The sequence below is a fragment of the Ursus americanus genome, chromosome 26, assembly GCF_024610735.1.
Source record: "Ursus americanus isolate L20-20 chromosome 26, mUrsAme1.1.p, whole genome shotgun sequence".
NCBI classification, from domain to species: domain Eukaryota; kingdom Metazoa; phylum Chordata; class Mammalia; order Carnivora; family Ursidae; genus Ursus; species Ursus americanus.
In genome coordinates this window covers 13,427,458-13,452,537 of record NC_142152.1, presented here as the reverse complement: position 1 = coordinate 13,452,537, position 25,080 = coordinate 13,427,458, and the positions used below count along the sequence as shown (strand labels likewise).

The 25,080-nt window shown below is 39.6% G+C and overlaps 1 protein-coding gene across 2 annotated transcripts; it reads right to left on the bottom strand.

The window, feature by feature from the left end:
• GARIN2 (golgi associated RAB2 interactor family member 2) lies at positions 1-22,474 on the bottom strand. 2 transcript variants are annotated; one of them, XM_045810519.2, is made up of 7 exons: positions 22,316-22,474; positions 19,644-19,843; positions 18,392-18,926; positions 15,296-15,543; positions 6,242-6,270; positions 2,681-3,830; positions 1-932 (listed from the first exon to the last, which is right to left on the bottom strand). In XM_045810519.2, the coding sequence occupies exons 1-6, from the start codon at positions 22,472-22,474 to the stop codon at positions 3,766-3,768; spliced, it is 1,236 nt and encodes a 411-aa protein (XP_045666475.2). In that variant the 3' UTR covers positions 1-932; positions 2,681-3,765. The 2 variants fall into 2 exon arrangements, with proteins under 2 accessions (XP_045666475.2, XP_087712159.1); XM_087856033.1 differs by lacking the exons at positions 2,681-3,830; positions 22,316-22,474 and having other exon boundaries at positions 19,644-20,357.
• Between the last annotated feature and the right edge of the window lie 2,606 nt (positions 22,475-25,080).

The window sequence follows — 25,080 nt, the reverse complement described above, 5'->3', positions numbered from 1 at the left end:
AGTTGCAATAGCCACATTTCAAGTGCTCAATGGCTGCATATACCCAGGTACTACCATATGGGACCATATACTTCTAGAGGTTTGTCTGTGGGACTGGAAGGAAAAGATGGAGGTGAGACGTATTCCTTGTTGCGACTCAAGTCACAGTAGAAATACCAGTACTAACTGATGTTTGTGTGAAATGTGAGATAGTTATCTATATATATCTTTTTTCCTAGCTGCACGATTTTTAACAACTTAACCTCTGTAAGCTCGACTTTCACCATCTGTCTGTAAAACAGGAAAATAATAATACCCCTTAGATTCTTGTGAAGATCGAGAAGGCATGCAAAGCACAGGGTAGAATGAGTGGCAGCTTTTTGAAAAGGAGTAAGTGGTAGCTTTTAAAAATCCAGATTATTCTTTGGATGGAGACTGTTTACAGTTCTTTTTCTATATTTAAAGGAATGGAAATTTTTAAAAACCTGTTTGGAAGTGGCATTCATTAATTCAGCAAATACTGTCTCTCAGGCCAGGTGCTCAACACTTAAAACACAGACAGAAAGAACACGGTCCCCGCCTTCAAGGGCCTCATAGTGCTTAATGGTAGAAACAACACAGTGTTGGGCTAATGTCCAAGTGAGGAAAGTGAAACCAAAGAGAGGAACAAATGTATCCAACAACCCCAAAGAAAAGAAGTGCTACAGATAAAAATTGAGTTTATGAATTGAAAGCCTTAGTAGTTTTGTTTCTCTACCTTCCTTTAAAATTGACATCCACAATTATAACAATCAAGATTTAAGAAGTTAGATTGGCATGAATTTAAATGCTCAATGATTGATTAGTAGTAGCCTTTATTTCTGCCACATGGAAGACACTGCTTTGTTTTTCTCTTGCGTTGGTTGTTATTTCTTGAGCCATGCTTGTTTTTTAGTTTAGTAGTTTGCATTTATCTGAAAAAAAAAAAAGATGGAAAAGTCAGTTCAATTCAAAGGTCTAAAATACAGAACATTTTAAAAGTTATTACTCATATTACTAAATATGAGTAAAATAAGTGATCAAAATAAGTAAAAGTACATTTTTGACATAGCTTCTCTTCTTAACCTAACAGTAAAGATCCTCTGGACAGACAAGCTTTCATTTTCGAAATCTGGAGGTTGAAGTGATGTTAAAGGAACCTCCTTAATTTCTTAAAATTTTTGTTTTTAAAAGCTATCTCTGGGGTGCCTGGGCGGCTCAGTCCTTTGGACATCTGCCTTCAGCTGTGGCCATGGTCTCAGGGGCCTGGGATCCAGCCTTGCATTGGGCTCCCTGCTCAGCAGGGAGTCTGCTTCACTCTCTCCCTCTACCCCTTCCCCTGCTCATGCTCTCTCTTCTCTAATAAGTAAATAAAAACTTAAAAAATAATGAATAAAAGCTATTTCTACCTGTGTAAGAATCTAATAAGTCAAGATGTCAAAATTAAGATTATGGGCTTTTAGTCTTTAAAACTTACAGATGTGTCACTGAATTATTTTCAGGTCCTTGATCTGTCCTAAACTACATCCTATAATAAGCCATATGTATATATTTACATACACATGATATATGCTCATTGTAAAAAAGGGGCCAAGTAACTTTCACATTTCGGTTGTGATAATATGAAGCCTCTATTAGTAACAAGATTTTTTTGCACCATTAAAAAAATCTTATATATTGGCAATTCTTATATATTGGCAATTCACAATTTAAATATTTGTACCCCAAATGAAAATATTTGGGAGCCACTTTTTAAGTTTCAGAAGCCAAGATTTAAATATGGTATGTATGTTAGTATTTCTCCTCTTCTTTGCCTTTGCAGATCTCTCTTACTACGACCCTGATATTTGAAATTTCATTGTTATAGAATGTATCCATCAAAGGATGGAATCGCTGTAGAATATTGAGCTCTCTTTCAATGAATTTCTCTTTCTAAATTCTGTAATATATTGAGAAACGATAGGGCTAAGGACTCTCCCTAGGGGGAAGGAGGTCCCAGCAAGCATCACCCAGAGTGCCACTCCGTCACTGTCCACCACCACCACGGGACAATGTTATGGGGAGGGGGTGGGGAGGAAATGACAAAAGAACAGGCACAGACTGAAGGGTGTGTGGAGAGACCAAGGGATTATCATGCATGGACTTTTGTTATCCTTCGGCCACACTGTCTTCCTCTGGTGCACTGCCTCTGGCCCAGGGCGTGCATCTGGATGAGTTCTTGTTAGTAAAATAAGCGCCCAAGTGCTAAGCTGACTGTGGTGGCAGAGTGACACAGAAGGGTGGGCACCTCAGTTCCAACAGCAGAGCCCTGACGAGGTATGGTCGTGTGGTCCCTGCTAAGGTTGGGAAAGAGTATGAGGAGGGAGCAAAGAGGAGGAGTAGGAACGAGAAGGACGGAATCACGTGTCAAAGCAGCAGAGCAAGCAATTCTCTTCTGGTGCCTCACCCGAAGCTGCCTCTAATCCCTGTGCTGACATTACATTTTGAGCCTGGAAGGATACTAGGGGCAGAAACCACAACCAACCTTCAACATCCCATTCCACCTCTACCGTTACTACAATAGAAGTAATAAGATTCCACAGTCAAAGATTCAATTTGTTGACAACTTTTTGTGAAAGCGTCACATCTGTCCTTTATAGCTATAGTGACTTAAAATTGTAAAAAAAAAAAAAAAAAAAGTTACCTTTTGGTTGTCTTACATGTTTTTTCCATTGGCCTTTTCTTTTTCTGTTTTACTTTCCTTTCCTCACATCCATTCCCCTGAGAAAATGGGAGACAGATGAGGCACAAGATCGAGGGAAGTAGATTTGACATGAGGGGAGGGAGCCAGAGGGCAAAAGAAAAATCGTGGGGAAAGAGGAAGAAAGAGGGAAGTGAGAAAGAAAGAGAACAGTCAGCAGCAGGAGAGAAAAAAAGCACAGAAGGAGAGACAACTTAATTTGGTCTTAAATTTAAAAATGTCTTTATTCTTTCCAATGGAGCCCATTGTTAAATTTCACCAAAAGTTTCCCTTTTAGGGTCCTCCCACCCCTTCTCTTTTTAGACCGAGTTTCATAAACAGAGACTGAACCTGACCACTTAGGATCACAAGGAATTTGATTTGCAATAGTTCAGAGGAAAGTGGAAAAGAAAGATGGGTTTAGATGGAGAGGACAGGCCCAGGATTTCGTAAGCAATTTTCCCCTCTCTTCTTTCTCGGCTCTCTATCCTTTGTCTAATTGCCTCCCATCTTGGGAAAATACCATAGGACCATAGGTAAGCCTAAGTTTGGGCTCCCTGTAAAGAGATCAGCAGAGCTAAGGAGAGTAAAACCTAGATAGGTAAGAAATTAAAAGTTAAGAAAAGGGAGATATGGAGCCAGATCAGAGAGACAGGGTCAGTCTGGGCTCTACCTCGTAGTCTTGTCATAAAAACAGTACATGTGAAGTGCCACTTTACCAGGCCTTACTCAGAAAGGAGAAAGTGTCAAACTGCTGAGAGGTTTGAGACATGAATAAGAGACCATGGTCTCCAGGCAGCATTACCCCGGAGCTGCGTGAACGTGAACCTGACCAGGTTAATAGAACCAGGGTTTTGTTTAATTGTCATGGAGAGCAGTTCGTATTTTTGCTGCTGCCTAGAAGAGAAATCAGATTCACAGACTCCTTTTTTTGTCTGCGTTCAGTCTAAATTCAATGGGACAAGGGAGTAAGATTCTACTAGTCTTCGCTCTTCTTGGGGTAAGAAGTGTGAAGTGTGAGTAAAGTATGAAAGGGGAAAAAAAGTGATTCAGAGGAGTGCGGAAACAGGGAGGGAAATGCTGATCAGAGGGAAAATGGAAAAACTATGTAAGCCTAAATCAGGAAACATGGGAAGACAGAGAAGTGGGAAGAATGAGAAAGTATGTGAAAGAAAACAAACAGGAAAAGAATTAATACTTTGTGACAACTACAAGCTAAATTTGTATATTGCACCACCCTTGTGATTTAACAAGCTGAGAGTGGAACTTTGCTGCGTGTTGGCTGTATCTTTGCTCAGCTCCCGCTTTCCAGAGCCCCATTTCAAGCTGCCTGCTGAATGTACTAAGATGGGCCACCAGGAGCACACACGTATCAGCTTATGACGCCATAGCAGCTGAAAGGGCCTTGAGACAGCTAAACACACCCTCTTCCATCCCTCACCCATATGCACACATATTTGAGAGAAGAAGCTTGAGGTCCAGACACTTTAAATGACACACTGGTGGAACAGAAGAAGTGCATTTAGAACTCGAACCTGGGACTTTTCATTCTAGGTGCAGTATTTAACAGCTGGTTTCTTTGTCGTTTCCTTCCAGATTTCCTGGAATTCATTTTCCCAGCTTGTGTCATGGACTCATTACCTCCTAGTTCTGTTGTCTCCCAAACTCTGTCATCCTCAGGTGTTTTGTTTTGTTTTTTTGTCTCTTGTCCCCACAGGTCGTCCGTCAACAAGTGTTGGGCATATTCACGTCCTTGCTGCCATCTGACTCCTTTTCACCTGGCTCAAGACTTTGGCAGCTTTCACCCTGAACTATTCTAATGACTTCCTATCTGTAGCCTCCTCCAGCTCTCTTAGCGATTGCAGTCGGAGTAATCGTTCTAGAATACAACACTAACTTTGTCAGTTCTGCTGTTCAGTGGCTCCTCCGCAGCTGCCAAACTGGACTGTCCAAACTCCCCGGTATGGCCCGAGACTTCCGTAATCTGGCTCCTGTGCTCCTTTCCAGCTGCATCGCCCACTATTTCTAAATGGAATACGCCCAGCACGGTCCCATTCTATATACCGTACATCCAGGATATTCTTATTTCCCTTTCCTAACTCAAAGACCTTCCTTCATAAATCTTTCATGATTTTCTCTCTTCAGCTTAAACTATGTTCTCTACTTTTGTCTCTTAAAGCACCCGTGAGATTCCACTTTATGCTATGTGTGCCCATGTCTTGAGGCCAGGTGATGTCCTGTTACCTATTTTTTAATCTCTCTACAGTGCCTCAAATATAATAGGTAGGCATCAAATCCTTGTTCATTTGAACAAAATGGTGTTTGTGCCAGAAGACAGGTGAAAGAATCAGTCACATAGAGAATGAAACTAAATCTACGTTAATTTTAAATTCCCAAGGCTTAAATAACAAGTGCTTCAGAATGTATGTTATATGCTATTGTACTAATTATATGCTAACATACTAATTAGCTGTTAGTGATAAGGCCGCTGCATGATTTATCCTTGCTTTGAGAAAGTAAGAGGAAAATGTTTGCCTGTTGGACAGCTCTGGAATGTCTTATCAATTTACTGTGATTTCTTTTTGAAATAAAATTTGGAGTAGAAATTGATAGGTGAAAATTCTATATATGGCAAAGGAGATTTTACATTTTTCTTCTCAACTACGACAGCATTTCGCTACAGTGTTCTCAGGTCCAGTACTGTGGTTTGGAATATAGGTAAAACCACATCTCAGTGAAGTTCATCTGGTACTTTTGGACACTAAAATCTCAGTTACAGAAACACCTATCTTCTAATTGTTTGCTTTTTTGGGGGTAGGACTCTTGCAAATGTGACTAAGAATTGCCTTCATGTGGTCTTGGGTTTCAAAGTAGAAATATTTTTTTCTTTCCATTTAAGTCCAGTGAAATGTGTCTCTCTGTTCCTTGCATGTGTTCTTTGATGCGCATGACTGGAGCTGAGGCCCATCCACCAGCCCCCCACACTTGGATAGTCGCTGAGGGGGGGGGCAGCAGCAAGCAAGGGGACGCAATGTCCACTGGTGCCTATATGACAATTCCGTGTCAAAAACTTGCTGTTAAGAAGTAAAAAGATCCTGAGCCATGGGAATAGGTAAAGAAGCGGAGGCTGAAGATGCAGGTAAGAAGAGAGGGGCCAGGTGATTTTAAATTTACCAAGAAATTGAGCTGTAGACCACTCCCCTTCCAAACCAGCAAGGAGATAAGGCCCTGTTGTTTGGGTTCCGCCTGCAGAGCTGGCCTGGGACTGGTTCCTGCCCAGTGAGTCGGATTCAGTTATTCTACCAGCACAGGAAAAAGTGCCGCCATGCCTACTCCTTGAAAGCTGGTGTACGGACAGGCTTTGAAGAGGAGTTCCTGCACCATGGGACTCTCAGGGTGGAACAAAGGGAACGCATCTAAACATCTAGCCACATTCCTTTGCTCTTAACCACTCTGTTCCCGGACCCAGAGGTGACTACTGGATACCAGAGATCACAAAGAAATGTAGTGGGATTCGTTCCATACCTGAGGTGACCGAGTCAGTTCTCATGATCCTGGAAAAACAAACAGCACATTTCAAAATGTAGCACAGCGTGACCACAAATATTTAGAAGAGAATGACTAGGTATGAGATAACTGGCCATTCTCTGAATGCTTTGTAGCTAGTAATGAAACATGTTTAGCAAGCCTAGGGATTACATAGCAACACATTTCAGAGTAAAATTACCTACATTTCTGTTAACACGCAAGCTATCCAACCCGTAAAAGCCATAAAAGTGAATAGTATATAAACATATAATCTATTTTTATTTTATCTCTCACCTGTCACTCCGAGAGGCTGCAGACGTCACCATCCTACTGCCTCTCCAAGTGTCTGAAAGCTCATTTGGGGCTGAGACTGAGCTAACTGCAGCTGCTCGGGGGCTTATGTAGAGTATCTTGTGTTGGGAATATAGGCTCTCATAGAGACGGGAGAGAGTCTGGATGCTTGGGGTGAGAAGGTGCCCACCTCGGCTGGCTTTTTCATCACAATCTCTATGGCCCTGATGGGGGCGACAGTGCTAGGAAATCTTGCAGGCAAATAACATGCCCAATTATTTACCCAAGTAACTCCATTTCTTTTACTGGATAAAATAGGAGACTAGCTGTCAGTGTTTCAGATCATTTCACTTTCAGAAATGTCTTTGGATAAAGAAGTTTTCTGCATTCTTTAATTTTTAAAATTAATAGCAATAATTAAAATACTTATTTCTCATTGGCATGCTGAAACATAAACTTCAGTCACTTAATTTTTTTTACCAAATCTTTGTTTCTTGGCTATAGTTTCAATATGTTTTTTGGAAGCATTGCAGTTTGAATAAAAGAAAGCACTTGGGAAGAATAATTATCCTCCGATAATAGCTTCCCAGATAAATGTGTAAAGACATAATTATGATCTGTTTTAAGCGGTCTGGCAAAGAAATCCAGGTTGAGGTCCCCAATGGATCTTTCTGAAATAGAGGTTAAATTGGTAATTTTCTAAGGAGTTTGCAAATAAATGCTCGCATAGCATTCACCAAATAGGTCTGGTGTTTACATGAAGGCTGAGCTTAATGATAAGTTTTTAAGAGACTGAAAAATACTGAGTAAATGTACTTTAAAAAATAGGTGTAACTGGGGATGTACTGTATGATGACTAATATAACAAAATAAAAATTATTTTAAAAAATAGGTGTAAATTAAAATGAGGCCTGATGTTATCCTCTTTAAAACAAAGGGAAGATTCACAGTAGCACTATTGTCAGGGTATGAGAAGAAATATAAATGCTTCATAAAGTAAATCCTTCACTTTTAAAGGACCTAGAGTGACAATACAGACGTCTCCATAGTCTTTCACTCATCTAGATTGAAATTGCTCGATTTACATTTTAAAGACTAATAAATCTGAGGGCAAAATATTCAACAAGGTCATCATTTAATTTTTTTTCATTTTCCCGAAGTACACGGTTATAAAGTGTCACTGAAATCCATGGTCTTGGAGAGGAAAAATAGGTAGAACTTACTTCTCACTTTCACAGGGTGTTGACTTAACCCTATGAACATCCCAGGAATAAACTGAATTCTGTTCTGTTCTTAGATATAACATCTTTCTTTCATAATGAACATACTCAAATTAGGCTCTAGCTAGTAATTATGTTCCAGATGCAAATACGCAATAAAAAAAGAATCCATCCTTGATTAAGTTGGGCTTAAGAGGATTGCTTGGAACCAGAATTTGTTTTTTGCTTTGTTTTTAATTTTCTTTCTTTCTCCCCAGTAGAGTCAGCAGATGAATGATGATACAGGAAGCTGACAGACTGAAGGGCAGGGCCTTGAGGAATTTGGGATTTGCTAACCTTCAAGATCCTTTTTATCTTTAAAATTCTATGGTGTTTGCTGTTTATATGGGAATTCATTTTATCATTGTTCCTAATTGTGATCATAATAGTTAGACTAACAAAATGTTGTACCTGCAGAGAATTTTACATCCTAAAAATTTAAGTCATTGTTACAATTCTTAATATTTTAAAAAGCTATTACAAGCTAATGTAACGCTCAGAGGATTTTTAGGGTAGTGCAACTATTCTGTGTGTAATGGGGGGGGGGGTACATGTCGCTATGTACGTGTCAAAACCCAGAGAGCTGAGCTGTACAACATACAGAGTTAACCTTAAACTAGGAACTATATAGTTAATGATAATGTAACAATGTTGTTTATTAATTGTAACAAATGTGCCACACTAATGCAAGGTGTTAATAAGAGGGAAAACTGGAGGTGGGGGTAGAGTGAGGAGGTGGCAGAGGGGTGGGTATATGGAGCTCTATGTACCATCTACTCAATTTTTTGTAAATCTAAAACTGCACTTTTTAAAAAAGTAAAATCTATTACTTCTATAAAGTTTCCTTTTTCTTCTAAAAGCTAATCTCATGCTTCAGGGCATCTATTATGTGCAAAAGGGCAAGGAAAGAAGAAGGTGAAGTGATGTAAACAGCTAACTTCGTGGGATTTTGAATTGCGGTGTCTCTGAAGCATTAGATAAGGCAGGTCATAGAATTGGAGACACATGGATGAAACAATACAGAAGGAGACACAGAGTGATCAACTATTTAGAATAAATTGCTAAATTGAATGGATTCATTTTTTATCTTGTTTTTTAAGAAATCTTACACTTTTCTGTGAAAGCCATACTCACTCGTGGTAGCAAAATTCGTTTCCTACTGAGTGGCACCTGTTTCTATCCCCTCCTTCTTACATTCCTTTCTCCTGTCTCTCATTACTTGGACTGGTGGTTGGTATTTCCATCTCCCTTCCTTACTCTGTCTCCTGTTTTTTTCTTTGTCTTTGTCCTTCTTTCTCCTCTAACACATCAGGCTGACCAATTAGCCTTTTTAGTCCCACAAAAGAGTTCAATGGTTATTACCATCAAGAAAGAATAGATCAGTGTTCTGGGGGAGATTATTTCAGCTACTTCTCCACCCTCCATCTGAAGCAGGAAAATTTCTTGAACATTGAACAATTTTTTAAATATTTTTTTTCTTTTTTGAATCCAAATTTCATTTAGGAAAAGTTCCTGAAGAAGGCTCCCTTGAGTTTGAGCTGATAATTCTCACTCTGGCTATAAAGAGGAATACTTATTTTGGCTATGGGACCTCAGGAGAAGACCTCATGGGAGAGTACTTCTTGCTAAACTCTCCTTTGTGTCTAGGACTGGCTTCTCATAAGGCAATGATTCCCAGCCTTGGATGTGCGTTAGAACCCAGAATGCCAGAGTTTAGGATTCAGTAGGATGGGCTGGGCTGAAGAGTTTACGTTTTCCACAAGTTCCCAGGTGATGCTGCTAACCGGCCACACATTGAGGATCACTGGCATAGAAATCCTGGATCTCAAACAATGCTTTGTTGAGCAGACAGCCAAAAGTATTGAAATCATTATCAATATCTACCAACGCCTGCAGTGTTGGCCCTTGGAGCTAGAGGCTCTAGGATTTCCAGAATGTGGCAGGCCAGAAGCTAAAGCAAACAATGCTCTGATCTCAAGGTCTGTGGTTCTTGTAAGGATCACCCATATTCCGCTTTCTTTGACCCCTCCCGAGCGAGGAGAAAAGGTTGAAAAGAAAGCCAGCTTTGAGTAATTAATCCTCAGTTGCTTAAGATATTTTTTGAGTAAGCGTTTCTGGTTTTTTTGTTTTTGTTTTTGTTTTTGTTTTTTTGAGACAGAATAGCCAACTTTCTTTTATCTACACTATTGGAAATGAATGATTAGTGACAATAATGAGCATTTACTGAGCATCTAGTATGTCTATTTCTCAGAACCCTACAACAATAAGCAGGTGTATTAACTGTTTCCATTCCCTTCCACTCCTTTGGGGACTCTCCAGAACATACTTATATTTGACTTCCCCATACGTTCTGTTGTTTGTTTTAGCAGTAGATTAAAATTACATACGAAACACAAATGGGCCTTGACCCCTGGCAGGAGAATGTCTGAAGTCTATCCAGGACAAATGGCTTGATGCATGTTTTTGAGAAGTTTCCAAGGAGAAAGTTTCTACAACCTCCAGAAATTAGTTCTGTTATTGATTAATATCTAATCAATGGTATCCATTAATTATTTTTTATTGATTGATTATCTGCTATATTGTTTTACTATGTAATAAAATCTTCTTTGTGTTTAGTTACAATAAATTTCACTTTAAATCCACTTTTAAAATTTAGCCTTTAAATCTGTACTTCCTTGTACATTGAAGATAGTAATTGTCATATATTACAGTTTTCCTGCATTAAAATATTTAAGAAGTTTTATGCTTTCTTCCCCCAGTTCTCTGGGTTCAGTTTTTGGATGGTATAGTAGAAAGATTACTTCAGAGGTATAGAATAATCTTTCTACTGCATTCAGCGTAAGTCAAAACTATGTTAGATTTGTGTCCAATCTAATCTAGACTCTGAGCCCTCCCTTGATCCCTCCCTTTCTTTCTTCCTTCCCCTTCCCTCCCTATTTTAATCAATTCTTTTTTTTTTTTTTTTGGAGTAATTACCAGGTGCCTGACATTGTGAACTTTTTATTTTTACTTTTTTTTTAAAGATTTTATTTATTTATTTTGACAGAGACAGCCAGCGAGAGAGGGAACACAAGCAGGGGGACTGGGAGAGGAAGAAGCAGGCTCCCAGCGGAGAAGCCCGATGTGGGACTCGATCCTGAAACGCCAGGATCACGCCCTGAGCCGAAGGCAGCCGCCTAACGACTGCGCTACCCAGGCGCCCTGTCATTGTGAACTTTTTAATATCAGCTTATTTAATCCCTGCAACAACTCTACATGGTCAGTGTTATTCCCATTTTACAAATGAGGAAACTGAGGCCTGAAAAAAATTAATTTAACTTGCCCAAGAATAGAGGAAGCAGGATTTGAACCCAGGGTTGTCTGACAGCAAAGCTCATTCTCTAGCTGCTATGTCTTCCAATTAATGCATCCAATTAATGCCTCCTAGCATCAGTTTTGATTTTAAATTATGCATGTAATCATAATAAAGATTATGTACAATAAGAGTTTAATGGAAACACCTATCAGTAGCTACAACAAATATTAATTCCTTTAATCACAACTATGCCCAAACAGTGGTTTCTTATTATTCTTTTGTAGAAATAAAATACCATTGTATATGCACTTTTCAGAATTTTACTTTTCTAGTTTGCAGTTCCTTACTAGTCATATAGGTCTTTTTATTGAAATTCTCTATTCTTTTCCTAATGGAGATCTGCTATTTCACTAAATTAACATAATATTTCCTCGTTAGCCATTCTAGTTAGCCAGTGGTCGTTTGGATTGCTTTCAAGTTTTAACTACAAAATATGTGTTCAATTAAGTTATTTTCCCTTTTGAATTACTTCTTTGACACATGTTCCTTTAAGTCAAGTGCTATAATCATTTGTAATGTGAATTGCCAAATCACTCTTTAGAAAGTTCCCACCATTTACAGTGACCCCATCAGTGTTATAGTTAACATCTAATTGAGAGCCAACTGGTAATTGCTTAACTTGTATTTCTTTAATTATTAGTGAGATTGATTCCTCATTAAGTGTTTGTCTTCTGGAGTAAATTTTCTATTCATAACTTTAACCCATCTGCTAATTAGTTCCTTTACAAATTCCCATCAGCTATGTCTATATATGGGAGGTAAGACCATTAAAGATTATCTAGTTATTATTATTCTTTTCCCGTTCTGCTGTTCCATATTTATTTACTTAAAATGATTTTGGGAGGCAGATATTTATAGCTGTTATACAATCAATCGGCCTGGAACTCTGTTCCCCAAGGGCTCCACCCTTCCTTCAGATCTCTGCCCTTCCTCAGAGAAGCTGTCCCTGACCACTGTAAGATATCCTTCCTCCTCCTCAAATCCCTGTTTCTATTCTGTTACTCTATTTTTGTTTTTATCACAGTACATTCCAGCCGGCACAATGTATTTTGTGTATTATCTATATCCTCCACTGGAATGAAACAGCCTCTAACTTATTTCCACAGCCGTATCCCCACTGCCTAGCACATAGAAAGTACTCAGTAAATATGACTGAATGAATAAATCAAAATTGGCCATTGAAATTTTCTTCTGTTACTTCAATGGAGGAGAAATGATCTTTCTTATGCAACTGAGGCAACTCAACCATTCCATTTTCTTCTAGTTTATTTTAGTTTTAAAATATTTCACTTTTTCCCCATCTGAAATTTTTTTTGTGGTACCTCATATATTCTAGAGTTTTGCTTTTTTTCATGTTTCTTTCAGAGCTCTCTTAGTTTGAGTCTATTTTACTATCTTAATTTCTATATCCTAAACTTTTCACTGGTGTTTCTGATGGCCATTTAATTATAATATGGCCTAAGATTTTATACAACTAAGTTCCTCTAGACATTTTCCAGCCCCAATGGTTTCCTTGAGATTCTTACCCCTGTTTTTTCCACATTCTATCTATAATTGTATAATTTCTATGAGATATACTATTGAGATAATTGGTACTGTATTAAAATTATAAATTAATTTAGGCCTTGTCATCTTTGTTGTCTTAAATATACCTGCCCAGATAGAAAGCTTAGTTTTCCTTATTAAGGTCATCTTGTGTTTCTGCCATTAGTTTTATAATTCCAAATATATAGGTCTCTTATCACTCTCAAAAATATTTGATTTTTATTGCTGCTTTTGGAAAATACATTCTTTTTTCAGTACATTTTGGGTTTGTTAATAAAAATCATGAAACAAACAATATTTTGTGAGTTTATCTTATAATCTGTGACCTTCCTAAAATTGTTTACAAACCAATGTTTAACGATTCTCAAATTTTCTAAATATGAATTTCCATTTGCAAAGAGTGATTTTTAAAAATCTCTTATTTATCCATCATATTTCTTTGCTCTATTGCAATTGTTAGACTCCCTTAAATTATATCACATGGAAATGTTAATAGGAACATCCTTAACTTTTCTAAGTTTTAAGTAGCACACTTCTAGAATTTCTTCATTAAGAACAATGCTGGCTCTGGTTTGGAGTAACTATTTTGCACCGTGCTAAAGGAGAACCCTTCTGCATTTTGAGGATCTTTATCAAGTATATCAAAATCTCTCACATGTATTTAAGGTATCCATGCTTTTTTTCTGCTTTTCTTTTAAATAATGACTTATATTGACAGTTTCCTTAATTTTATATTAAGCTCACTACATTTTGCCTGCTAAGAGTCTACGAATTTAGCATTTATTGTCTTAAGTAGGATTAATCTAGAATTTTCTTTCTTGTGTTCTCTTTCAGGCTTTATAATCCAGACAAATCATTTGCTTCAAAAAATTAGGAGAATGTAACATAACTTTTCTATATTTAAAAGAAAACTTTACATTAAATAGAAGCAATTCTTAGAGTATCTAAAACAGTGTCCAGTAAAAGTCACAGCTATGTTTTTTTTTTCTTTTATGAGAGCTCTTGGATACATTTTTTCTGTGTTCTCAAGTGCCAGTTTTGCCTCCTTGCATTTTTGTTAAAGTCATTTATTTAACTTAGGGTTTCAAAGTTATTAAAGAAAAGTTGTATATAATCTTTCTCCATAACATTTTACTATTGTTCTTATTAGTTGATGATGACCTTTTAAATTTCTAATTTTATCATTTTATTTATTTATTTATTTAAAAAGATTTTATTTATTTATTTGAGAGACAGAGGAAGCATTAGCAGGGAGGAGAGGGAGAAGCAGGCTCCCTGCTGAGCAGGGAGCCCAATGTGGGCTCGATCCCAGGACTCTGGGATCATGACCCAAGCCAAAGGCAGATGCTTAACCAACTGAGCCACCCAGGTGCCCCTTATTTTATCATTAAAAAAAAAAAAATTGTCCAGTGGTTTTCCTGTTTTGTCATTCTTTTTGAAGAAGGAACCGAACTCTGTAGCACTTGAAATTACTTATAATCTTTCTCATTTCTTTCTCTTTTTTTGGTTTGTTTTTGTTTTCTCCTGTTTGTTTTTTATATTTAAAAGATTTTAGACACAATTCATTACATTCCCTATTTCATTCTTGCTCAAGTAAGCATTTAAACCTCTACGTGTTTCTCTGGTTTCTTTTTAGGTGTTACTTTGTTTTTTTTTTTTTTTTAAGATTTTATTTATTTATTTATTTGACAGAGAGAGAGACAGCCAGCGAGAGAGGGAATACAAGCAGGGGGAGTGGGAGAGGAAGAAGCAGGCTCATAGCGGAGGAGCCTGATGTGGGGCTCGATCCCAGAACTCCGGGATCACGCCCTGAGCCGAAGGCAGACGCTTAACCTCTGTGCCACCCAGGTGCCCCTTTAGGTGTTACTTTGAAACGATTGGATTAACTTTTATCTTTATAACACAACAGTGCTCTCACATTCAGCTTGCACTTGAGTATTAAAATGATGAAAATAGGGGTGCCTGGGTGGCTCAGTCGGTTGGGCGCCCCACTCTAGATTTCGGCTCCAGTCATGATCTCAGGGTTGTGAGATCGAGCCTCGAGTCAGGCTCTGTGCTCAGCCGGGAGCCTGCTCCGGGATTCTCTCTCACCCTCTCTGTCTGCCCCTCCCTCCACTTGCACTCTCTCTTTAAAATATTAAATAAACAAATCTTTAAAAAGAATAAATAAAAGTATGAAAATATTTCTTCAGATTATGAAGTTATTAGTTGGAAATGTAGAAAAGTGTAAGAAATATGTAGAGAAGAACATGGAGAGAAGTCTGAACATAAAAGCAAGAGTGCCCATAGTCACTCTGGGAGATGAGTGCCTTAACGCCAAAACGCGGACCCTCCGACTCTAGCCTATACTCTTCAGTGCGCACAGTTGGCACCAGGTAGCCTAGAATGTGAACTGAAGGGTGTGAGAAGTTGATAGGAAAATAAAAATCAGAGGAGGTTAAACCAAATGTGGACAAGCAAGAGTTGACTATGTCACCAGTTACATTGTATCCATTGTTGCGACTCTTGCACAACGAGCCAGAGTTGCAGGGACTTTGGAGCACACACTTACTTCCGTTACTTCACGTCTTAGCACCCCTAGCGTTTCCCCGCCTCACATACCTGGATTCTTCACCCTTGAGATCTGTGCTCTTCAATTCAGTTGTCCTTATTTCAGAGGATCTGGCACTCATCCCTTTGGATGAACTTGTCTCACTTTCTTCTTGAGTCAAGGTAGTATGAAAACATCGTTCACCTTGGAAAGTCAGTGTTACATTTGAGATGGTGACGTGTTTGGAGGGTTCTTTGAGCTCGTTCTTAGTTTTTGTATCTCGTAGACAGCCAGGCTTCAGAGTGTTTTCCATTTTTTCCTTTGAAAATAATAGACACAGCAAATCAGGTAACAGAAGAGCATCACACAGAAATAGATGACTTATGGAGCAAAAATATCTAATACGGTAATCATGTCATTGGTATCTACTGAGTGCCCTCAGGGGCACAGGGGCAATATTGAGGGAATGAGGTTTGGTCGTGGGGAGCCTGACAGTCTGGGACCTGACACAGCACATTCAGAAGCTCATGTGGTCTGGTACACCACTGTCAGCTTACACCCGATTATTAGTACTTAATTATAGCATTTCCTTTTTCTGAATTGTCAGGGCCAGAAAAGTTGTCTAGAAATACCTTGCCACTAACTCCCCAGTCTGATGTTGCTTTTAATTTAAGATTATCTAATAGGTGAGGGGCGCCTGGGTGGTCAGTCAGTTAAGTGCCCGACTCTTGATTTTGGCTCAGGTCATGATCTCAGAGTCTTGGAATCAAGCCGGGCGTCAGGCTCTGCACTCTGTGGGGAGTCTGCTTCTCTTACTCTCTCTCCCTTGCCCTCTGCCTCTCCCCCTGCTGATGCATGCTCTGTCTTTCAGGAAAATAATAAATCTTAAAAAAAAAAAAAAAAAAAAAAAAAGAGTACCTAACGGGTGACATGAGTTGGGAGGTTCACACTAAGACGAAAGAGTTCATTGCTCAAAAGACTTAGGACCTATACCTAAAATTAATATCATAAAATCTCTTCTGTTCTCCTCATTTCCTGGGATCTATTAATGGACCACCTCTCCTAGCCATTCACTGCCTTCCTCAGAATCTGTCTCAGGCTTCTGAGCAATTGGTCAGCTGGTCCTAAACGCTGTGTCTCTCTGTTATCCCCCCACACCTGCGCATTCCTCCTCCGTTGCCTCCTTGCCCACTGCCTCTATTAACTTCCCTTGACAATAATAAAGTATTCTTCTTCCTTAAAGAAAAATTTTTTTCTGTCAAAGAAAGTAACACATATTTCCATATTTATTATATAATGTTTAGAAGATCCTGTAAGATATAAAGTGAAAGGGAGAAATTTATTGCTTGCTTGGGGCCACTGGCCAGAAACTACTACTCCTATGGCACATGTCATTCAGGCTTTTGGTCCTTCTATTTATTTTGTATGTGTCTGCTTTGTGACAACATTTCAGTTCCCTATCCTACATTGTTCACTTAATGATTTATTAAAAGCATTTTCCTCATGTCGTTAAAAATTGTGTGTAAAACTGCTTGAACTTTTTTGAACTTAAAATTATTTTTATTGGAGGAAACGGAAAATGCAGAAAAGTGTAAAGAGGAAAATGTTAATCACTTATAATCCCACAATCTAGAAACAAACTGCTGTTAATGATACGAGTTTTCCCCTCCTATTGCTTGTGAGCATATAAATGGATTTTTATATAACAGGGATCACAGACTTCATTTTTCACTCAACTTTTTTCAATCATGAAAATTTCCCCAGGTAAAGAAAAATTTTCCCAACAATTTTTAATGACTACAGAGTAGTCTTTCACTTAACAAATATTTACTGACTGTCTATGATCTTGCCAGATACTATGATTGCTCCTGAAAAAGATTAATACAGCACCTGCCCTTTATGGATTTACGTCAGTTCAGTGATTTCCCCTGTGGTGGGTGTCTAGTTTCCATCCAAATTTTCATTATTTCATTTTGACAAATACGGCATAAATACAGTATAATTAACATCTTTACAGCTAAATCCTCATTCTTATTTCTGGTTAATTCCTTAAGGAAGATTCCTAGAAATGGAATCACTGAGTCAAAGGGTCTAAACATTTTTAGGCTCTTGATTCATAATGATTTCAAGAAAGTTTGGGCCAATTCTTATCTCTACCATGAATCTATATGAATTCCAAGTTGACCACATCTTTACTAACATTGACTATTTTTATTCTTTCAATTAACGGTTTTATAGGTTTTTTCCAAGTTTGCACTCCTTTGATTACTGGTGTGTTAAACTTTCTCCAGTGTATTTATTGGCAGTTTTCCTCTTCTGTATAATGTCTATCCTTGCCGTTTATGATTTTTCTATCGTGGGCCCCATGCAGGTTTTCCAGCGGTAGGTCCTCCAGTTTATGCCTTTATCTATGATCCACGTGACCATCAGATTAATCCTTCTAAAAGCACAGTTCCTTCACTCCCGCACACAGAGGGTGTTTATGGTTCAAGTTTGCCCAAAGAGCAACGTCCACACTTCTTGATTTGGCATTCGAGGTTTGCAAACAAATTTACAATCCTATATCTTAATGTTTTCCATATATATTATGCTCCAGCCAAACTGAACTAACCATTCTTGGATACGGCTGTGTTTTTCCACTTTCTAGCCTTTTCTAAAGCCACTCACTTCTTCTGGCACTTTATTTTTCTATTTCCACCCTCACTTTTACCCGTTGAAATTTCACCCCATCCTTCGATGTAGTGCATGCTTTTATACACGTTTAAACCTTAAAATAGCCCTTAAGTGACATTAATATCCTTGTTTTGGGGATGAGGAAACTCATGAAGCTCATGCAGCTCCAGTGGTTTGGCCAAGCAGTTCTGCAGCAGGGCAAGAGCCCAACCCAGGTCTTCCGATCCCGGCCTGAAGTTCCTTCCATCCCACCATAGCTTTCTGATACTGGGTTAAATTTGATGGTAAGGATGCTCCCTGCCTCTTTCAGGGTACATCCTACAACTCCTTTATACCAGGGCTCAGGGCTAATATCTCATTATTAAAACTCGGGACTCGGAGCACATTCCATAGCATTTTGATAACCAGTGTCAAGCTGCAAACCAAGAAGAGCGATCTTGGTTATCACTCTTGTTCTTGATTACTAAAGAATGAAAGTCTGCCATGTCGCTTACCTTTTCCTCTTGCTTAGCCCTTAGTATGTCATCATTTTCAAACACCACTGTGACCTCCGAGCAGTTTGGGACGTCACAGAGGTCTGTGACTTCTGTGACTTCCGTCTCAATATTTATATCTGGGGGCTCTGTGACCTCATTTTCTGGAATATCTGTGACGTCAGTGACATCGGTGACATCTGTGAAATCTGAGAAATCAGTGCTTTCTACGGCACGCACGGGGTTGGAACATGGGCACAGGGGTGGGCTCTGTAGACCTGTGAGCGCTGCAATGTCCATGATGTCGGCCGAGCCTGTGATGTCGGTGCTATTCGTGATTTCCGAGAGGCTTGAGACTTCTGACAGTTTGGAAGCTTTGGCTTTCTCTTCATTCAAGAGGGAGATAAGTTCCACCCACTGACAGAAGAGGGTGTCCTGTCTACAGGCAGGGGCGCAGAGCTGTAGGTAGTAGGCTCGGCCGCTCACCAGCTTGACTTTGAGGCGCATGTTCTCAGCATCGTGCACAGAAAGAGTCACAAACTGCAGAGGGAGAAACCTGAAAACAAACACAAATGTCGTCTGGAGACCTGACTGGAGACCCATCAGAAGGCCTCCCCTTTTCTGTTGTATAGCAGTTTGCAGAGTGACATGCAGGACAACAGGCTTGTCTCCCAGACAGACCTGGGCTGGGGCAGGCGTGGGGTTGGGCAGTACCTTCTTATGGCCACCATGTTCCCGGGTCTGGTCTTTAGCTTTTGAGGCTCAAAACTTTGATTTTTAGTGCATGGAACCAAGCTCCTGAGGGCCATCTCCCTCAAATCATATTCCTAAGACTCTGAAGAACTAAAGAAAATCAGAGTATCAACTGTTTATCATGAGAGGTTGTCCCACTTAGTTAATCCTGCAAAGTCGAGAGAAGTTGAGTGGTTACTCTAGGTTATACAGCAAGTTAGTGTCTTGAGACAAGACCAGAGTGAATTCTGATGGAAGCTGGGCTGCTGGGGAAGGAAGAGCACATTCTAGAGAGGCAGTTCATAATGAATCTTCAGTTACTCTACTTAGGTTTGATTTTTAAAAATTAACTACCTGTTTGGTGGCCAGCTTGTCATAAGCTATTTTTCCAGACTTTAAGTACATGACTTTTTGTCATCTGTAGCAGAGTACAAGTGAGATGCTCCCTTGGAGCAAATGTCATTGGTGTTTCTATTTTCAGCTTCTCAGGGGTAAAGCATGTTTTCCAAGAGATCCTTAACCTCTTCCCTTTGTAACTCACCTGGTGAGCACCAGGTTCTCTGGCGAAGGAGATGTCAGGAGACTTTGAAATAGGGGTTCTTTATCTTTCTGAGCTTCAGGTGTCAGGTGTGCCAGAAGCATCACATTGGGGGTCTTGTGGGTCTCACTGGAAGAGCAGATGCCTACAGTCACCCAGTTGGCTCGGTTATGAAGGTAAATGGATTCACCTCTCCTGTTAACCTAAGGCAGAGAATAGGAAGGGGAGTTTTCTGCTAAAGTGCACGGCCCTGACAACCTTGCTTACCTGAGCAGTGTAGGAAATAAAGGAGAAATGAACCATGGTGATGCATTTGTTCAATCACTTGATGTGAATTCCTGGAGATAGCACAGTGAATGGACAGACACAGTCCCTGGGCCATGGGGGTTCTATCAGGGAAGGTAAACATTAACCAAGTATGTCACTAATTATTATTGCAAGAAGTATTACCAAGTACAAGTTCAGAGTGCTGTGCTGTGAGGCATATAACCGGAGATTTGATTTCAGAGGGGATACAGGTAGTGGTGTGCTGGTAAATGTGTAACAACTATCTCTTAGAAGATATGCATGTATTTATTATAGATTTTACTGATATATAAGATAAATAGCACACAATTTACAAATAGTGATGTATACAAAACTTTCTTTATTTTAAATTCAGTATAGTCAATTGGTTCTCACAGAAGTCTTCACTGACCTTTGTCGAACTCTCATATCTGTAAACCTTAAGAGCATAAATAATAGTAAAATGTAGCAAAATACTAGGAACAATGAGGTTTGAGTATACGAGTTTATATGATTTAATTTTTAATAATACCTGTGTTTAATCATGGACTTGCAAATTTTCTGAACACTTACCAGTCAGCCAGCTCCAGCACACCCCGGATATAGGGTCAGAGAAATCTCCTCTGAGGAAGAGACCTCTGGCTGAGACCCGAACAATGTGGGAGTTAAACTGGCTGGGTGGACAGGAGAGCTTTTCAGGCAGAGGAACAGCATATGCAAAAATCCCAAAGTCCAAGAATCTTGGCCAGTAAAATCTCTGCCAGTTGGAAGAAAAGAAGACGGGAAAGTGGCCAGACAGGGACGTGAAGGGAGCCAGAGAAGGGCAACACTTGGTTTCTCAGCTGTACATTAACTCAAAAACACACACAAAAAAACCACTTAAAAACAGATATCCTCAGAAAGAAGTTGTAGCCCACACTATGGACATGCCCAGAGCCATGCCTGATTAACAGAAGCCAGAATCCACCCAGTACTGCCCCTGAGGGATGGTGCTCTGGCTCAGGGGTTAAATACTGATGAACCTCAACTGGTCATGGTGATTTCATGGCCTTGCCTCTGCTTGCCTTCAACTGGGCCATGTGGCCTAGACCTGGCCAATGAGACACGGGGTGGGGTGGGGGAGCTCCTGGTGGCTCTGGAAAAGGTTTCTCAGTCCTCACAAAAAGTTGCTATGGTGAGAGCATATCTTCTGCCTCTGGAAGCTGTCACTGTCCTGTTTGCATGTAATGTCCTGAGGGGAGCCAACTCCGGGATAGAGCAAAAGAGAGGACCTGGGTCCTTGAGGACTCGCTGCAAGTGAGCTGATGCACTGTGGCTCTTTTACGTTGAGATAACTGTTGTTCTTTTTTATTTAAACTTGAGTCAGGGACCTGTGGCAATTTGCTGCCAAAGACATGCTAACTATGAGAGGTTGTGTATGTTGAAGGAAATAACTCATCCAATTCTGATATGGGGCATGTCTGCCTACAGAGTGCTACAGCTCCCCCAGGGTCATTAGAGCGTGCAAAAGGTTGTTTGAAAAGGGTGTAGGAGGAAGTGGGAAAAATAAAATAAGAAGATTATTCGTTATAAAGAAGCATATAGAAGGTAAAATCATTAAATCATGACTTACCACATGTGTGCTGGGCATTACTTAAATATTAATGTTCTTTAGACACCTGCCTCTGGTCCTCTGGAGGTGAGGAGGTCTCCCTAGAACCCAGGCATCAGGGCAGAGAAGACGTTTGTGGAAGAAGAAGTGTCTGTTGTCTTCCCTGTCATGTTAGACTTGGTCGTGGCCTTACTGTGGAGTTTAGGGATATGGGCTACAGCCATGAACTCATTTCCCTGCTAGTCTGAAGATTTTAATGTTGAATGTCTAGAGAAAGCAAGAAGTGCTCTCAAACGCATTGAAATGTAGTTTTATTCATAATGTAGATACGTTTTTATGAGAGGAAAACTCTTCTCCCTGACAATTTGACAATTATCTTTTACTTTCAGAACTAAGAGCCAAAATTCATTTTAATATCCAGTTGTGTCATAGATATTATTCTTTAAAATGTCTTCTAAATCTAAGAAAGGAGCTATCTGAATGCTTTCCTGTGGCAAGATGTTCTGAATTCACTGCAACCTCTTCGTGTCATTTTGGGAAGATTATGATAGAACGACAATTATGGCAGAGTTAGAACAGAATTCCTAGGTGAGAGTTTGCTGGGAAAATTTGAAATGAATTTTTCTTTAACATTATAATTATTTTAGGTTCGTTAAAGTCCCAAAATTGTTCCCTTTAATTGTCTCACACATTCCTTTATCACATTTAAAATAATTCTTCTCTTAATCTTTTCAATTTCTTCGAGAAAATTAATCACTGAAGTTACTGGAACTTAATTCAGGGTTCAAATATTATTTACCTGGATAAAATTGCTCTCTAATATGGGAGGAGATACAAAAGGGGCATACTCTCCTCCATCCAACATATTTTGAAGATCTCCTGGATCTTGGGAAGGTGGGACGGAGATGGCATCTTGCTCATTGATTCTTGCAGTAGAGTTCCTATTGTTCTTCTTCATGGTGCTTACATATAAACATCAGAAAGTCAAGGGAATGGGAACACAACAGATATAGAGAAAATTTAATATGATAAAATTGCCTCACTTACTCATTAATTCAAGAAATTTTATCAACATCTATGATATGCCAGGCATTGCATTGGGCATTGGTGATACATTAGAACATGACTGGTAAGATCCCTGCCCCTATGCAGCCTGGGGTGTGGGGCTGGCAACCCTAATTAATGAGGGAAGTTAAGAAAGGCCTCTCAAGGAGGCTGTGAAACATGCGTGCCATATCCCCCAAACCAGCATCTTCTGTCTTCCTAATTAATGGTAACACTACCCTTCCCATTATGCAGAGTTCTCAAATTTTTTTTTATTGTTAGTAGGGTATCAAAACGATACGAAACTGAGAACATCTTTTCCTGACCATTCACCCTTGACTGATGCTTAGCTCTTGGTTGAGAGGTAAATAGTGGATTTCTATCTAATTAATGACTGTTGTCCATCTCCGTTCTCTTGCTCTGGCTCTCTCCAGACATTGCTTCAACAAAGAACAGGTCTCTGCATCATTGGATTTCACCTTTTATTGACCAGAAATGACAGAATTCCAAGAAGGGAACAAGGCCTCAGAATGTAATTCTGTTCATATTTTCAAAAGATCACCCCCTTCCCTCTACACAAATCCCATGCCAGTGAGAGGAGGGGTCCTTAACTGGCAAGCAGCTGCTCCTGTGTTCCACTGTGGGTATATAGTTCCACCTCAGTCCTTTCTCAGGGCCTTCCCCACCCCTTCCCCTTTGCTCAAGCTAAGGGGTAAGTAGTGGACATGTCTTGTTGCTGTCCCAGCCAGGATCACGGGATGCAGAGACCACAGCTACCTGACATTCTATGAGCAATGAATCTGGGCACAGGAATTCCCCATCAGACCTTCTGCTGGTGGCAACCCAATGCCCCCTTCGGCACATCTATGCACGAACATAGGGAAAGTAAAAAGAATCAGGAAAAGCAAGAAAGTAAAATAGTTCAATGAAGCTAAAATGTAAAAAGAATGAGACAAAAAGAAAGAGCATTCAGGAAAAGAGAGAGAGAAAACCACCACCACCACCACTATGTAAAACATAGGGGATGGGAAATAAGAATACAATTTATTTAGTGCTTGATATGTGGTAGACGGCAAAGACTTTACAAGCACTATCTTGTTTAATTCCGAAAATACTATGAAGTAGCACTCTTAAGATGCTCATTTTATACACCACGCAGCTGAGGCTTGGAGAGGGGAAGTAACTTACACAAGTCCCCACACCAGGATCCAAACCTTCACAGTCTGACTAATCTGATTATGACTTTGCCTATGGTTCAATACTGCCTTGAGTGCTTGGAAAGATGGACGTGAGAAGTGGCAAGAGTGAGAGGGGTCAGAACAGGTCAGGACAGACGGAAAGGAGGAAAGGGAGGAAGAATATAGAAAGTGTCTTCCTTCTTCCTATTCCCCTTTATTCCTGAACAGTTTTGTCCTAGATCTATTGGGACAAAGAGAGGCAGGAATCTGTAGTGGTGAGGGTGGGGGACCTTGGCTCAGAACCCAAAGGAGGCAAGAAGGCCTCTGTTGTCAGGAGAAGGGGGGTGCTGTGTAAGAAATCAGAACCTAGCAGGGTGGGGTGGGTGTCCGAGCAGGAGAGAGGATGGTAGAAGAGGAGGGCAATTGGTTACATGCAGGAGAATTGATCAAGTAAAATGGGAAACCATGAGAATCTATACTGATATAAATAAATGAATAAATTAAAAGTTTGGTGAAGAACAGAGAATTTACATCATTCAAAGTACCCTCTACCAGCATACTTATTAATTTCAAAGGAGGAAAGAGTAACTTCATAGTGAAGAAGTCGCGCAGACACCATCATAGTGGAGTGATGAATGAACACTGTCAGTAATGGGACAAATCAAAACGGTGCTTCACTTTCTAGGACACAATGTGGAGCACAGAGCATTCTCCCGTGATACCCCTCCCAAGACGCATGACCTGAATCCAACCATTAGGAAATATCAGACAGATCAATTTGAGGGATATTTGACAAAATAACTGGCCTGTGATCTTAAAAAAAAATGTCAACATAAGGAAAGTCAAAGAAAGACTAAAAAAAACATTCCAGACTGAGGAAGATTAAAGAGACGTGATAACTAACTGCAATCATGCTTCTGAACAGGATCTGGTAGCTGTGCAGCCTGTTACCGGACACATGGTAAAACTGGAATGGGGTCTGAGGATTAGATGATGGTATTATGCAACGTCCATGTTCTGATTTTGATGGTTAGATTTTGGCTATGTAGGAGAATGTTCTTGATTGTAGGAAACACAAACTAAAGTATTTGGGGGTCATGGTGCATTTAATTGGCAAATTACTTTTAAAAGATATGGGTGAGAAAGTTATTTGTACTGTACTTGCAAATTTCTGTATGTTTGTGGTTATTTTAAAGATATTAATGGAAATAATAATAATAATAATAATAGAGGAAGTAAAAGGTATAGAGGAGAGGATGGGGGATGTAAAAGAAGATATAGAGGAGATAGACAAGGTCTGAGGGCTAACGTGCAAAAAGGCTTTGTTTAGTCACCTCAGCTT

What these genes read in the sequence shown, in the direction of transcription:
- GARIN2 (XM_045810519.2), bottom strand. Translation starts at nt 22,474, where the DNA reads ATGAAGAAGAACAATAGGAACTCTACTGCAAGAATCAATGAGCAAGAT. An exon ending in GGGCTAAGCAAGAGGAAAAG is followed by an intron (nt 15,544 to 18,391) that starts GTAAGCGACATG and finishes TTATTTTCAAAG; the next exon opens with GAAAAAATGGAAAACACTCT. An exon ending in AACTGACTCGGTCACCTCAG is followed by an intron (nt 3,831 to 6,241) that starts GTATGGAACGAA and finishes TTCCTGATTTAG; the next exon opens with GCTTACATAGTTTTTCCATT.